The sequence below is a fragment of the Grampus griseus genome (assembly GCF_964374135.1).
Source record: "Grampus griseus genome assembly, chromosome: 3".
In the NCBI taxonomy this organism is placed as follows: Eukaryota; Metazoa; Chordata; class Mammalia; order Artiodactyla; family Delphinidae; genus Grampus; species Grampus griseus.
Window position 1 is genome coordinate 28,522,016 of NC_139019.1, and position 13,544 is coordinate 28,535,559.

General features: G+C 43.9%; 1 protein-coding gene across 4 annotated transcripts in view; it reads right to left on the reverse strand.

Moving 5' to 3' along the window:
- AGXT2 (alanine--glyoxylate aminotransferase 2) overlaps positions 1 to 12,996 on the reverse strand; it is a 44,269-nt gene extending 31,273 nt beyond the window's left edge. For 2 of the 4 annotated variants that reach the window (XM_082652636.1, XM_082652634.1), the window contains exons 1-3: positions 12,859 to 12,996; positions 5,796 to 5,881; positions 4,364 to 4,548 (exon numbers count right to left, since the gene is read on the reverse strand). In XM_082652636.1, the coding sequence (XP_082508762.1) occupies positions 4,364 to 4,548; positions 5,796 to 5,881; positions 12,859 to 12,946 (359 nt within the window). In that variant the 5' untranslated portion in view covers positions 12,947 to 12,996. Of the gene's footprint in view, positions 1 to 4,363; positions 4,549 to 5,795; positions 5,885 to 12,858 lie in introns of all 4 variants that reach the window. The other 2 variants (XM_082652635.1, XM_082652633.1) reach the window with 1 other exon arrangement.
- Positions 12,997 to 13,544: the final 548 nt, after the last annotated feature.

A 13,544-nucleotide genomic window follows, 5' to 3' on the forward strand; every position in this document is an offset into this window, starting at 1 on the left:
AGTTTCAACTTCAGTGCTTGTGATTGGTCTGTTTATATTTTCTATTTCTTCCTGGTTCAGTCTCAGGAGGTTGTGCTTTCTAAGAATTTGTCCATTTCTTCCAGGTTGTCCATTTTATTGGCATATAGTTGCTTGTTGTAATCTCTTATGATCCTTTGTATTTCTGCAGTGTCAGTTGTTACTTCTTCTTTTTCATTTCTAATTCTATTGATTTGAGTCTTCTCCCTTTTGTTCTTGATGAGTCTGGCTAATGGTTTATCAATTTTGTTTATCTTCTCAAGGAACCAACTTTTAGTTTTATTGAGCTTTGCTATCATTTCCTTCATTTCTTTTTCATTTATTTCTGATCTGATCTTTATGATTTCTTTCCTTCTGCTAACTTTGGGGTTTTTCTATTGTTCTTTCTCTAACTGCTTTAGGTGTAAGGTTAGGTTGTTTAGTTGAGATGTTTCCTGTTTCTTAAGGTAGGATTTTATTGCTAAAAACTTCCCTCTTAGAACTGCTTTTGCTGCATCGTATAGATTTTGGGTCGTCGTGTCTCCATTGTCATTTGTTTCTAGGTATTTTTTGATTTCCTCTTTGATTTCTTCAGTGATCACTTCGTTATTAAGTAGTGTATTGTTTAGCCTCCATGTGTTTGTATTTTTTACAGATCTTTTCCTGTAATTGATATCTAGTCTCATAGCGTTGTGGTCGGAAAAGATACTTGATACAATTTCAATTTTCTTAAATTTACCAAGACTTGATTTGTGACCCAAGATATGATCTATCTTGGAGAATGTTCCATGAGCACTAGAGAAAAATGTGTATTCTGTTGTTTTTGGATGGAATGTCCTATAAATATCAATTAAGTCCATCTTTTTTAATGTGTCATTTAAAGCTTGCATTACCTTATCTATTTTCATTTTGGATCATCTGTCCATTGGTGAAAGTGGGGTGTTAAAATCCCCTATTGTGATTGTGTTACTGTCAATTTCCCCTTTTATGGCTGTTAGCATTTGCCTTATGTATTCAGGTGCTCCTATGTTGGGTGCATAAGTATTTACAATTGTTATATCTTCTTCTTGAATTGATCCCTTGATCATTATGTAGTGTTCTTATTGTCTCTTGTAATAGTCTTTATTTTAAAGTCTCTTTTATCAGAGATGCGTATTGCTACTCCAGGTTTCTTTTTATTTCCATTTGCATGGAATATCTTTTTCCATCCCCTCACTTTCAGTCTGTATGTGTCCCTAGGTCTGAAGTGGGTCTGTTGTAGACAGCACATATGTGGGTCTTGTTTTTGTATCCATTCAGCCAGTCTATGTCTTTTGGTTGGAGCATTTAATCCATTTACATTTAAGGTAGTTATTGATATGTATGTTCCTATTACCATTTTCTTAATTGTTTTGGGTTTATTATTGTAAGTCTTTTCCTTCTCTTGTGTTTCCTGCCTAGAGAAGTTGCTTTAGCATTTGTTGTAGAGCTGGTTTGGTGGTGCTGAATTCTCTTAGTTCTTGGTTGTCTGTAAAGGTTTTAATTTCTCTTTTGAAACTGAATGAGATCCTTGCTGAGTAGAGTAATCTTGATTGTAGGTTTTTCCCTTTCATCTTGTTAAATATGTCCTGCCAGTCCCTTCTGGTTTGCAGTTTCTGCTGAAAAATCAGCTGTTAACCTTATGGGGATTCCCTTGTATGTTATTTGTTGCTTTTCCCTTGCTGCTTTTAATATTTTTTGTTTGTATTTAACTTTTGACAGTTTGATTAATATGTGTCTTGGTGTGTTTCTCCATGGATTTATCCTGTATAGGACTCTGCACTTCCTGGACTTGATTGACTATTTCCTTTCCCATATTAGGGATGTTTTCAAGTATAATCTCCTCAAGTATTTTCTCAGTCCCTTTTTTTTTTTCTCTTCTTCTGGGACCACTATAATTCGAATGTTGGTTTGTTTAATGTTGTCCCAGAGGTCTCTGAGACTGTCCTCAATTCTTTTCATTCTTTTTTCTTAATTCTGGTCTGTGATAGTTATTTCTCCTATTTTATCTTCTAGGTCACTTGTCTTTCTTCTGCCTCAGTTATTCTGCTCTTGATTCCTTCTAGAGAATTTTTAATTTCATTTATTGTGTTGTTCATCATTGTTTGTTTGCTCTTTAATTCTTCTAGGTCCTTGGTAAACGTGTCTTGTATTTTCTCCATTCTATTTCCAAGATTTTGGATCACCTTTACTATCATTACTCTGAATTCTTTTTCAAGTAGACTGCCTATTTCCTCTGCATTTGTTTGGTCTGGTGGGTTTTTGCCTTGCTCCTTTATCTGCTGTGTATTTCTCTGTCTTCTCATTTTGCTTAAGTTACTGTGTTTGGGGTCTCCTTTTCACAGCCTGCAGGTTCATCGTTCCTGTTGTTTTTGGTGTCTGCCCTCAGTGGGTAAGGTTGGTTCAGTGGGTAGTGTAGGCTTTCTGGTGGAGGGGCCTGGTGCCTGTGTTCTGGTGGATGAGGCTGGATCTTGTCTTTCTGGTGGGCAGGACCACGTCTGGTGGTGTGTTTTAGGATGTCCATGAGCTTATTATGATTTTAGGCAGCTTGTTTGCTAATGCATCAGTTTGTGTTCCTGTCTTGGTAGTTGTTTGGCATGGGGTGTCCAGCACTGTAGCTTGCTGGTTGTTGAGTGGAGCTGGGTCTTAGCGTTGAGATGGAGATCTCTGGGAGAGCTTTTGACGTGTGTTATAACATGGAGCTGGGAGGTCTTTGGTAGACCAGTGTCCTGAACTCACCTCTCCCACCTCCTAGGCTCAGGCCTGACACCTGGCAGGAGCACCAAAACCCTGTCAACCATATGGCTCAGAAGAAAATGGAGAGAAAAAAAAGAAAGAAAGAAGGAAATAAAATAAAGTTATTAAAATAAAAAATTATTAAAAATTATAAAATTAAAAGTAATAAAAACAAAGAAAGAAGAGAGCAACCAAACCAATAAACAAATCTACCAATGATAATAAGCTCTAAATACTAAACTAAGATATACATAAAACCAGAAACAAATTAGATGCAGAAAGCAAACCCCAAGTCTACAGTTGCTCCTGAAGTCCACCTCCTCAATTTGGGATGATTCGTTGTCTATTCAGGTATTTCACAGATGCAGGGTACATCAAGTTGATTGTGGAGCTTTAATCCGCTGCTTCTGAGGCTGCTGGGAGAGATTTCCCTTTCTCTTCTTTGTTCTCACAGCTCCCAGGGGCTCAGCTTTGGATCTGGCCCTGCCTCTGCATGTAGGTTGCTGGAGGGCGTCTGTTTTTCGCTCAGACAGGATGGGGTTAAAGGAGCCGCTGATTCGGGGGCTCTGGCTCACTCAGGCCGGGGGGGGCGGGGCACGGAGGGCGGGGCGAGCCTGCGGCGGCAGAAGCCGGCGTGACGTTGCACCATCCTGAGGCGCGCCGTGCGTTCTCCCGGGGAAGTTGTCCCTGGATCCCGGGACCCTGGCAGTGGCGGGTTGTACAGGCTCCCTGGAAGGGGGTTGTGGATAGTGACCTGTGCTCGCACACAGGCTTCTTGGTGGCGGTAGCAGCATCCTTAGCGTCTCATACCCGTCTCTGGGGTCCACGCTTTTAGCCGCGGCTCGTGCCCGTCTCCGGAGCTCCTTTAAGCAGCGCTCTTAATCCCCTCTCCTCGCGCACCAGGAAACAAAGAGGGAAGAAAACGTCTCTTGCCTCTTCGGCAGGTCCAGACTTTTCCCTGGACTCCCTCCCGGCTAGCCGTGGTGCACTAATCCCCTGCAGACTGTGTTCACGCTGCCAACCCCAGTCCTCTCGCGGCGCTCCGACCAAAGTCCGAGCCTCAGCTCCCAGCCCCGCCCGCCCCGGCGGGTGAGCAGACAAGCCTCTCGGGCTGGTGAGTGCCGGTCGGCCCTGATCCTCTGTGCAGGAATCTGTCCGCTTTGCCCTCCGCAACCCTGTGGCTGCGCTCTCCTCCACGGCTCCGAAGCTTCCCCCCTCCTCCACCCACAGTCTTCGCCCGTGAAGGGGCTTCCTAGTGTGTGGAAACCTTTCCTCCTTCACAGCTCCCTCCCACTGGTGCAGGTCCCGTTCCTATTCTTTTGTCTCTGTTTATTCTTTTTTCTTTGGCCCTACCCAGGAACGTGGGGAGTTTCTTGCCTTTTGGGAAGTCTGAGGTGTTCTGCCAGCGGTCAGTGGGTGTTCTGTAGGAGTTGTTCCACATGTAGATGTATTTCTGGTGTATCTGTGGGGAGGAAGGTGATCTCCGCGTCTTACTCCTCCACCATCTTGAAGTGCCCCTCTTAACTGAGGTTCTGAATCACGAACATGATCATTAGCCTGTTTATCGTATATTTTTCTGGCGTGAAAATCCCAGAATTTTAAGCATACTCACGGGTGGCAGTGACCAACACTGACAGTGACAATCCCAGAAAAGAAGTCCAGGTATCTGTTTCCTTCATAATCAAAGAGCCACTCCATGTGCCCCTGGTGGAGCAACAAGGGCTCTGAGAAATAGGCCGTCAGCACAGGAGAAAGATGTTGCTTGTGGATCTCCAGGACTCGATTATAGGCAAGGGACTGTAGGTAGGCAAGATTTAAGCATTTAACATCTTCCTTATCCCCACATTGCTTAAAACATCACTAGCAGGTCCATATAGCAGTGCCTGGCCTCCCACCACCCTGGCACAGGGCTGCTACCCTTGCTCATCAGGGCAGCTATTTTCCCAGTGACCTCCTTGTGGGACAGACACCCAGGTCCTTCCTCTCAAGTGGAGGAAATTATTCATGTGGCCCTTTAATCCCTTTGTAGATCAAACATGGAGAAGGGGGCTGGAATTTTCTACCTCTCAATGGAAAGCCTTGGCTTTGAGTTAATTCTAGCTGTGAAAAAAAGTAAAAGACGTTGGAAGTAAATGTCTGAAGTAATGTTTTTTTTTTTTAAGAATAAAAGAATTGGGCTTCCCTGGTGGCACAGTGGTTGGGAGTTCGCCTGCCGATGCAGGGGCCACGGGTTCGTGCCCCGGTCCGGGAGGATCCCACATGCCGCGCAGCGGCTGGGCCCGTGAGCCATGGCTGCTGAGCCTGCGCTTCCGGAGCCTGTGCTCCGCAACGTGAGAGGACATAACAGTGAGGCCCGCATACCGGAAAAAAAAAAAAAGAAAAAAAAAGCAGAAAAAAACAAACAATGAAGTGCTTGTGGTGTTTATGTCTTTAATTACAAAGCCTCTGTCCTATAGTTCTCCTCTCCGTGGGTCCCTCCTGACTCTATTAATTCTACAATTTCTAACTTATGAATATTATGTAGGATGAAGGGGTGTTGGGGAGAGAGGGAGACAGAGACACACACAGAGAGAGAGAGAGAATGAGTCCAATATTTATTAGCCTGAGAGCAAAATGACAACTTTATATTTTTTGGTGGAGGACTCAGGAAGGTCAGGTTATGCATTGACATATGAGATAGAATAAAACGTGAGCCTTCACATTTGTGATCCATGTATTTCTTTGTGTGTGTGCATCTATGCCTACATCCCTGGGATACATATATTGTCATGGACAGTCTCTTCCTTGTATTCTCTGTCTCCTTCTGTTTTGTCTCTCCATCTCTGCCTCTGTCTGTCTCTGTCTCACACACACACCAACTCCTGCAATGCCACTGAATGGGGTGAGAGTTCAGATGCTCCCAGTGACTTAAGGGATAGGACATCTGAGACAGATGGCTCAGTGGCAGGCAGGGCCGTCTGTGGGTCCTTCTTGAGGAAGCAACTACTTGAGGCCTCCCAGGAAGAACCACCTCGCTGGGGTATTCCCAAAGCTCTTACTCTCACCTGGTATCTTTCAGGTGTGAAGTCACACTGAGGCATGCTGGGCTTTGTATGAAGACCGAGCTTGGTTACAGAGGTCCAGAAAGCACCTGCTGAAAGTGAAGTGAAGTGAAGTGTTAGTGTCCTCAGCTAAACATCACACAGGCACGTTCGTAAAAATCATCTATAGTTACCTGAATCAAAGTCCTGAGGCACTTTTGTTTATTTCTTATTTAAATCAGCCTTTGGATTTAAAACTGAGGTATGTTTTTTTTTTTTTTTTTTTTTACAGCTCAGAAAGAGTTTTACTCACAAGGCAGCCAAGCGAGGAGACTGGAGGACAAGTCTCAGAACTGCCTCCCCAGTTGGGATATTTATGGAATAAGCAGGGTGGTCTTAGATGTGGGGAAAGGTAATCGCAGGTAGGGAAGGAGGTGAGGTAATTGGTGCTCTGCGCAGGTGCATCTCAGTTACGAAGTCTGCATATTCAAAACGGAGGCAATGAGCGGCATGGATGGTGGAGTTTTCCAGCCTCTGACGTCACCAGGCCAGTGAGCGCAGGCCCCAAACTGAGGTATATTAATAATGAATTTTCTTAAACAACAAGGTCCTACTGCACTGCACAGGGAACTATATTCAATATCCTGTGATAAATCATAATGGAAAAGAATATGTAAAAGAATATATGTGTATAACTGAGTCACTGCAGTACAGCAGAAATTAACACAACATTGTAAATCAACTATGCTTCAATAAAATTAAAAATTAAAAAATAATGAATTTTCTGGAGAAAAAAAGGGAGGTCCTCTCAAATCTAGTCAGGAAAGGCACAGAGGATACGGGGGAAGTCATGGTTTCTCCCACCTGGGTCCCTCACAAGCCTGGGAAGTTCCTCCCTCTGCTGCCTGTATGGACTGTAATTCTCTGTTCAGTTCAAACTTCTGCCAGGGCCGGGGGTTGCAGGCGTCCATTCTCTGTCAATAGAGGTGCTTTCTAAGCTTTGACTTTCCTAGTCCCTGAATCCCCGTGCCTAGCCCAGTTCCCAGTACTGGGTTGGCTCCAATAAACAAAGAACAAATGGCTTTTGACTATTCTTGTAGAGCATGAGGAGAGAGAGGTGCTAGGCCATGTACTATGATAATAAATACATGCAAGGAGATCTGGAAGACAAAACCTTCCTGTAAAACACAACCTGAAGTCCATGACAACACAAGACCGTGGCAAAGAAAAGATAAGCTGGGCCAGAGGAATCATTAAATATTTGGAGCTAGAAGGAAGCTTAGATTTTTTGTGTGTGTGTGGGGGGGTCAAAATGCTCATTTTATAGATGTAGAAACCAGCCTAAAGTGGTAAATTAATTTGTTTAAGATCACCAAGCTAGTTAGCTGCAGAACAAGAACAAAACTCCCAGTTTCTGACTCCCAGCCTGGTACCGTTTCGCTCATTCACTGGCCACCTCCATCCTCCTCTGGCAGCACAGATCTTGACCTCTCTATAGCAGTGGGATGGAATAATAGAATCAGAGAATATTGGAGCTGGAAGAGCTATCTAGAAACCTTATAAGTACTCTTAGAAAAGAATGCTGCTAATTTTTAGGATTCAAGGTCAGTATCGAGAAAATTTTACAGGTGGAGAGAGCTGAGGAAATGATGTCTCTTGTTCAGCATGAAGGTTTGAATCCATGGATGTAATGTTGGTGTTTTGTGTGGCTATAAAGTCACCCTCCTGAGAAACACAATGAGCAATTGTGTTTTTAAATGAATCTGGAAAGTAATGACACTGACTCTCTTTCTTTCAGAGAAAACTCATCCACTTTTCTGCTCTAAATAATCACAAATGTTGTTCATTTGCTCTTACTTTAAAAGCAAGTTGCTTTTGGCTATCCACACATAGAAATGACCCAAAAAATAATGGCTAAGTTTTCTGAGAATTCCACATTTTCAAAAGCTTTTCATTGTGTCTCTCTACATTAGTTACTGTTCTGATATGGGGGAAAAAGTTCTGAGTGTTTCTAAGAATTCGAATTCTCTTCACTCCCGCAGTCTCATTTTCCTTTCTGCAAAATTGGAGTTACCCATTGAGGAGGCTGAAAGGTCTCTTGACTCCAAAGTTACAGGAAATTATGAAAGTAGTCTGGAGGGGGAAGAAAGAGAGTTGGAAAAATTTGATAAAGAAAATCTTGAATTTTAAATGGTCAAGTTAGGTATATTCATTCATGCATTTGTTTGTTCACCAAACTGATAGGAATATGATGGTTGAATGAGGGCTCAAAATGAAATACATAAAAATTCTGCTCTCAGGAAGGATGGAAGGAAGGAAGATTAGCAAGCAAGTAGGAAAAATAATAAGTCAGTAAGTGAAATAAGTCTCGATTACATCTCACACTTGTATGTGGAATCCAAAAAATGAAACAAATGAATGACTATAACAAAACAGAAACAGACTCACAGATATAGAGAACAAACTAGTGGTTACCAGTGGGGAGAGGGATCAGGGGGAGGGGCAAGGTAGGGGGAGGGGATGAAGAGGTACAACTACTATGTATAAAATAAATAAGGTACAAGGATATATTGTACAGCACAGGGCATAAAGCCAGTATTTCATAATAACTTTAAATGGAGTATATCTATAAAAATATTGAATCACTATGTTGCACACGTGAAGTTAATATAGTATTGTCAGTCAACTGTACTCTGATAAAAAAAGGAAAAAAGTCTAGACAACATCTTCAAACAGCTGAAAACCTCTCTCACTAAATAATCCAAACTCAAAAATAACAGTACATATAATAGTTGATTGGCAAAAAGAAAGAAAATGCTTCCGTTTTCATTATTTGCTGGAAGAAATTCAAACCTAAACATGTTGATGGTTGCCTGCATTCTTTATTCAAAATAGCCTATGTTTTGAGGATGACATAGAGTTGAGGTTGATAAAGCTTCTCTTGGGCTCCTGGAAATTGTGTGTGCGCGTGTGTGCAGCTGCCTGTTTGCACGCCTGGGGCCCGGGAGTGTGGGGCTAGTGGTGGTGGGGAGAAGACAGCACCAAGGGGGTCGGGGAAGGGAGAACTGAAATATGGGTTCATAAAACTTAGTCCCACGTCTATTTCAGCATAGGAATTTTTTTGTCTCTCTTTGATCATTTTGGCTGGTCTGATGTTGCCTTTTTAAGCCTGATGCTGAACGTGGATGACAGCTAATGATTTTCATTAAATTCATCAACTTCCACTCAATTCATTTGAACAACTCAAGGCATTTAAAGGTGGCATTTGGGGTGGGGAGGGGGAGGAATGAATTAGGAGCATAGGATTAATAGATACACGTCACTATATGTAAAATAGCTAAACAACAGGGATTTACTGTATAGCACAGGGAACTACATTCAATATCTTGTAATAATCTGTAATGGAAAGGAATCTGAAAAAAAAGATACATGTATAACTGAATCACCTTGCTGTACACCTGAAACTTATACAATACTGTAAACCAACTCTACTTCAAATAAAAAGATGGTTTGGTTTGGAGACCACCACCACTCTTGCCAAGCGGGTAACTAGATTTAATTTTCCGGCTGCCTAATTCTCACCAACAGAGTTCCACAACAGACAAGTCACCTTAGCTCTGTGTTCTTTCCCCCCAAATCATAGTATCAAAAAGTGAAAACCTGTTGGGCAAGGTAAGTGAGAGAAATCCGTTTCCGTAGACATTTGAAAATTCTAGGGGAAATTCTCTTTGTAATGACGAAGATTTTTCTAATATCCACAACCAACTTTCAACACAGGGTGGATATTTGTTAAGAGCCTGTGACTCTTTCAAATAAAAAAAAGGTTATAAAATATTTGAAAATACACAATGGGCATACCTGATAGAACGTTAAGGGAATTTATTAAAGTGCTAACGATGCCTTATTTCTGCATAGCATATTAGGTCACTTTAAAAAAGCTTGTCACTTTGGGTATCTCATCTGATACACGGGCTAGCCAGCGAGTTAGGAGAAGATTTTATCACTCACCTTAGAGCTGAGGCCGTGATTAAACATGAGGTGTTCGCAGTTTTGAGGTCCCACCCTCACCCCCCATGGGGCTGAGGGCCTGAGGCCACCTCATTTCTCCCTTCGTAAACTGCCCACAGTCTGCAGGAAGTTACGGAGGATGCTCATCCTTGATTGAACTGTGTGCTCTAAGTGACCGGATAATAATACCAGCTGCCTGTCTCCCGCCAGGGAAGCCAAGGGTAGGACGTGAGACCTCTGAAGGTCTCACATCTGAATCGGATGTCCCTACTTCTGGATCTGAAGTCTTGAGCAAAGGACCTGGATGGAGGGAGTAGCTGGAGGTCCTCATTAGAGCCATGATGTGCTTCCGAGGCTGTTCCTGCCTGGAGTTCCTGCTGTTTCCATGGGGCTTTCCCTGGTATCTTTGCAAGTCCAGTCCTGCCCACCTCCTCACCTTCCTATTGATTCTTATAGCCCCTCCCACCTTCCCTCTGTACGCTTCCAATAAATGTCCTTTTCCCTAAGTAAACCAGGGCCAATTGCCATTGTTCACCAGCAAGAGCTCTGCCTGATTCCCAGGCTGGTGGCGGCATCCATCCTTTGGTATCTTTGGGAGCAGGCCTTCTCTGAGCCCCTCCTGGCCCTCCGCTGGGCTTAGGTCAGTCCGCAGATGGCAGCAAGGATGGCCTGGAGGGGCAGGCGGGACACCTACCCTTAGGGCTAATTTGAATGTTTTTCTTAGAAAAGGCTTTGCAGGAGGCTTGGGGTGTTTCTCAGGTGGAAATGGGTGTTATTTGCAATCCACTTGCCCTCCTGTGCACCCCTCCTTGTGGGAGAGAAGGCAGGTGATAGCACCATGGTATGTTTGAGCATACACCCCACCTGCCTAGACATGTTATAAATTTAATAATCTTTAGCTAATTAGTAAGAAAGAAGGCATGGCTGAGATATTTTCTCCATTCTTTTATCCTGAAAGCAAATTGCTTCTGTAACTTTGTGGACATGGTCAGCCTAAAGTGATTGTGCCTATCAAACAGAGGTAAGGCTGGACATTGTATGCACACATACATCACATAATATACATGCAGGTGTTCTACAAGGATTGTGACATACTCTTTTTCTTTGGCTGTACCATGCGGCATGTGGGATATCAGTTCCCCAACCAGAGATTGAACCCTCGCCCCCTGCAGTGGAAGCTCGGAGTCCTAACCACTGGACTGCCAGGGAAGTCCTGTGACACATTTTTATTTTTGCATACCTGACAGCTTTCAACACCAGGTGATCTTCCTGTCTAACGTGGCCCCTGCCTCCCCCTCCACCCATTTTAGTTTTCTATTGCCTCACCACGATTTGGTTTGATTTACAGCATGTATCTCGACTGGATTTCATCTTTTACATATTTACCTGTTTATCTGTTTATGCTCAGTCTCCCCCACTGGGATACGTAAGGGCTGAGATTTTGTTTTGCTCAGGTGTGTGGTAGGTGCTCACATACTTATTGCCTAATGTCTATTTGCACCCCGCAGATTCTTAAGAAGGGTGTGTTCAATGAGTGTGTGTTTGGATGACAAGCAAGCAGGCAGGTATTTAGGACAGTAGGTAAGAAAGTAGAAGCCAAGTCCCGAAGGTTTTGGAAAGACCAGGTAAAAAGTATGACATCCATGTCTACGTGTGCTGGGTTTGCAGGATTACTTTCCCCCTGTAGTGTCCTTGGTGGAGCCAAGTGAAGGGGTCCTCAGTGAGCTGATCAAGATCTCTAGGCACCGAGCCTTACCTGCCATTTCCCGTCCCCTGCTCCCACCATCAGCCCAGCTCCACAACCCTCAGGGCAGGGGTAGGAAAGGGGAAGAGGCAACAGAGAGGGCATTTTCTCTTACTTTGTCAACAACTGGTACTTTTAGGGTAGCGTCCTCTTCACTAAGCATAAGACTCTGGGTATAATTCTAGCTCCTTCTCAGGAAATGCTGGAGTTAAATAGTGTTCTGGCGAAAGACCCATGACTGGGGGAAAAGACAAATCCAAAAGGGTGGGTAAGAAAGGGCCTGATGGAATCGCTCTGACGTTGGAGCCAGACAGACCTGGCTTTGAACCCCAAGTTGTCACTTCTATGTTTCTGCCTTTGACCAAATTTCTTAATTATCCTTTATTCTTCTGTCTCCTCATCTGTGAAATGGGATAATAGTACTCCCTAAGAAGTTTGGTTGAAGATGAGAGGAGATAATGCATTTAAAGCATCAGATATGTATTATGTTTCAAAGAATTGCAATTGTTAAGGGGGAAGAAAGCAAATGGAAGAGGAAGGAAGGAGATAGGAAAAGGAAAGATGAGGAGAGAATGAAGATAAAATTGATCATTATGGGCAGTGGAAAAGGGTCTTCTGTGTTTGTTCGGGGTCTGTGCGGCACAGGATCCCACTATGACACATCAGTGTGCAAAGTCCTACTTACGCCCGAGTTTGCAGCAGGGAAATTGGTGAGGAGGTGGTAGGCTCCTAGTGAAACAAGATAGATGTGAAAAATCAGGAACACAAAGGCACATGAAGCCACCACCAGACCTGGCTACTCCGGGTCTCTTCCTGCTGGAGAAAGAGGAAAGTCTGAGTGGAAGAAGAGGACTCAGGGTTTAGACCTGGCTTCAGTGACTTTGGGTAAATGACCACACTTCTCTGAGGCTGTTTCCTGGTTAGTGATTGAGGGGGTGGTACCACTTTCCGGAGGCCTGGCGGCAATTTGTGTAGATGCTTTATGTTTTTTAAAACAGTTATCCTCAAGCATCTGTACACTACAGTTAATACTTTATTATTTTGAATTGCTTTCTTTTTCTTTCTTCTTTATGTTACCGCGACTGTTTTTGTTTTGAAATTGTGTATAGTCAGGTTTTATTATCCATGAATTTCATTTCAGGACAAAAGGAAGCATTAGGAAATATTGGACAGGAGAAGGGGGCACTGGGTCTGACAAGGTGAGGTCTAGCTCACAGGTCTTAGTGGACTTGTCTCTAAGACCCTATCCGGGTCTAACATTCCAGAATTCCAGAGCTCAGCCCTTCCCCTCTCGCTGACCCTCTGCTGACCCACGTCCCTCTGGTTTCCACTCACCTTTGGGGGAAGGGCATGTCTTGGGAGTCCTGGGAGTTGAGGTCTCCAGGTACAAAGCTCTCAGCAAATGTCTCCAGGCTAGAGTCATCTCTCCCAGTCAGGGAGCAAATCCCCGTGGAAGCAGGTCTGAGGAAGGGCTCCACTGCTCACTGACCAGCTGGACTTTGAGATTAGGACGGAAGGGGAGGAGCTGACCGAGGGGTTACTGCTTCCACTTCCAGTGGGTCCCAAAGAGAGAGAAAGAGAAAGCGGGTGGGAGAGAGGGAAGGAGGGAGGGAAGGAGGGAGAGAGAAAAGAGGAGGCAGGCAGATAGGCAAAGCAAGGGGTCTTCTGGCTATTTTGCTAGTTTTATGTCCCATCGGGGTCTCATCAGGATGAGAGTCTCTCTGCGGAAGGGTGGTGATGGGCCTGGGGGAAGGGTCAGGATATAGTTGCAGGGGTCAGAGACTTAGAAAGGAGAGGAGTGAAAAAGAGAGAGAGAAGGAAGATATCCGTGAATTAAATGGGTAAAGACACTGGTTTTCGTACTGGGGGTCTTGAAGGAAGACAAGAGGCATAATGGGGAAGGAGGTAGTCCACGGGAAAGGAGAAGGGCACCAAAAAGCTAGGGACGGCTCTGGACAGCTGCGTATCCCCTTAGGTATCTGAATAAGGCAAGAAGGTGAGAGCTGAGGAGTTAGGGTGCT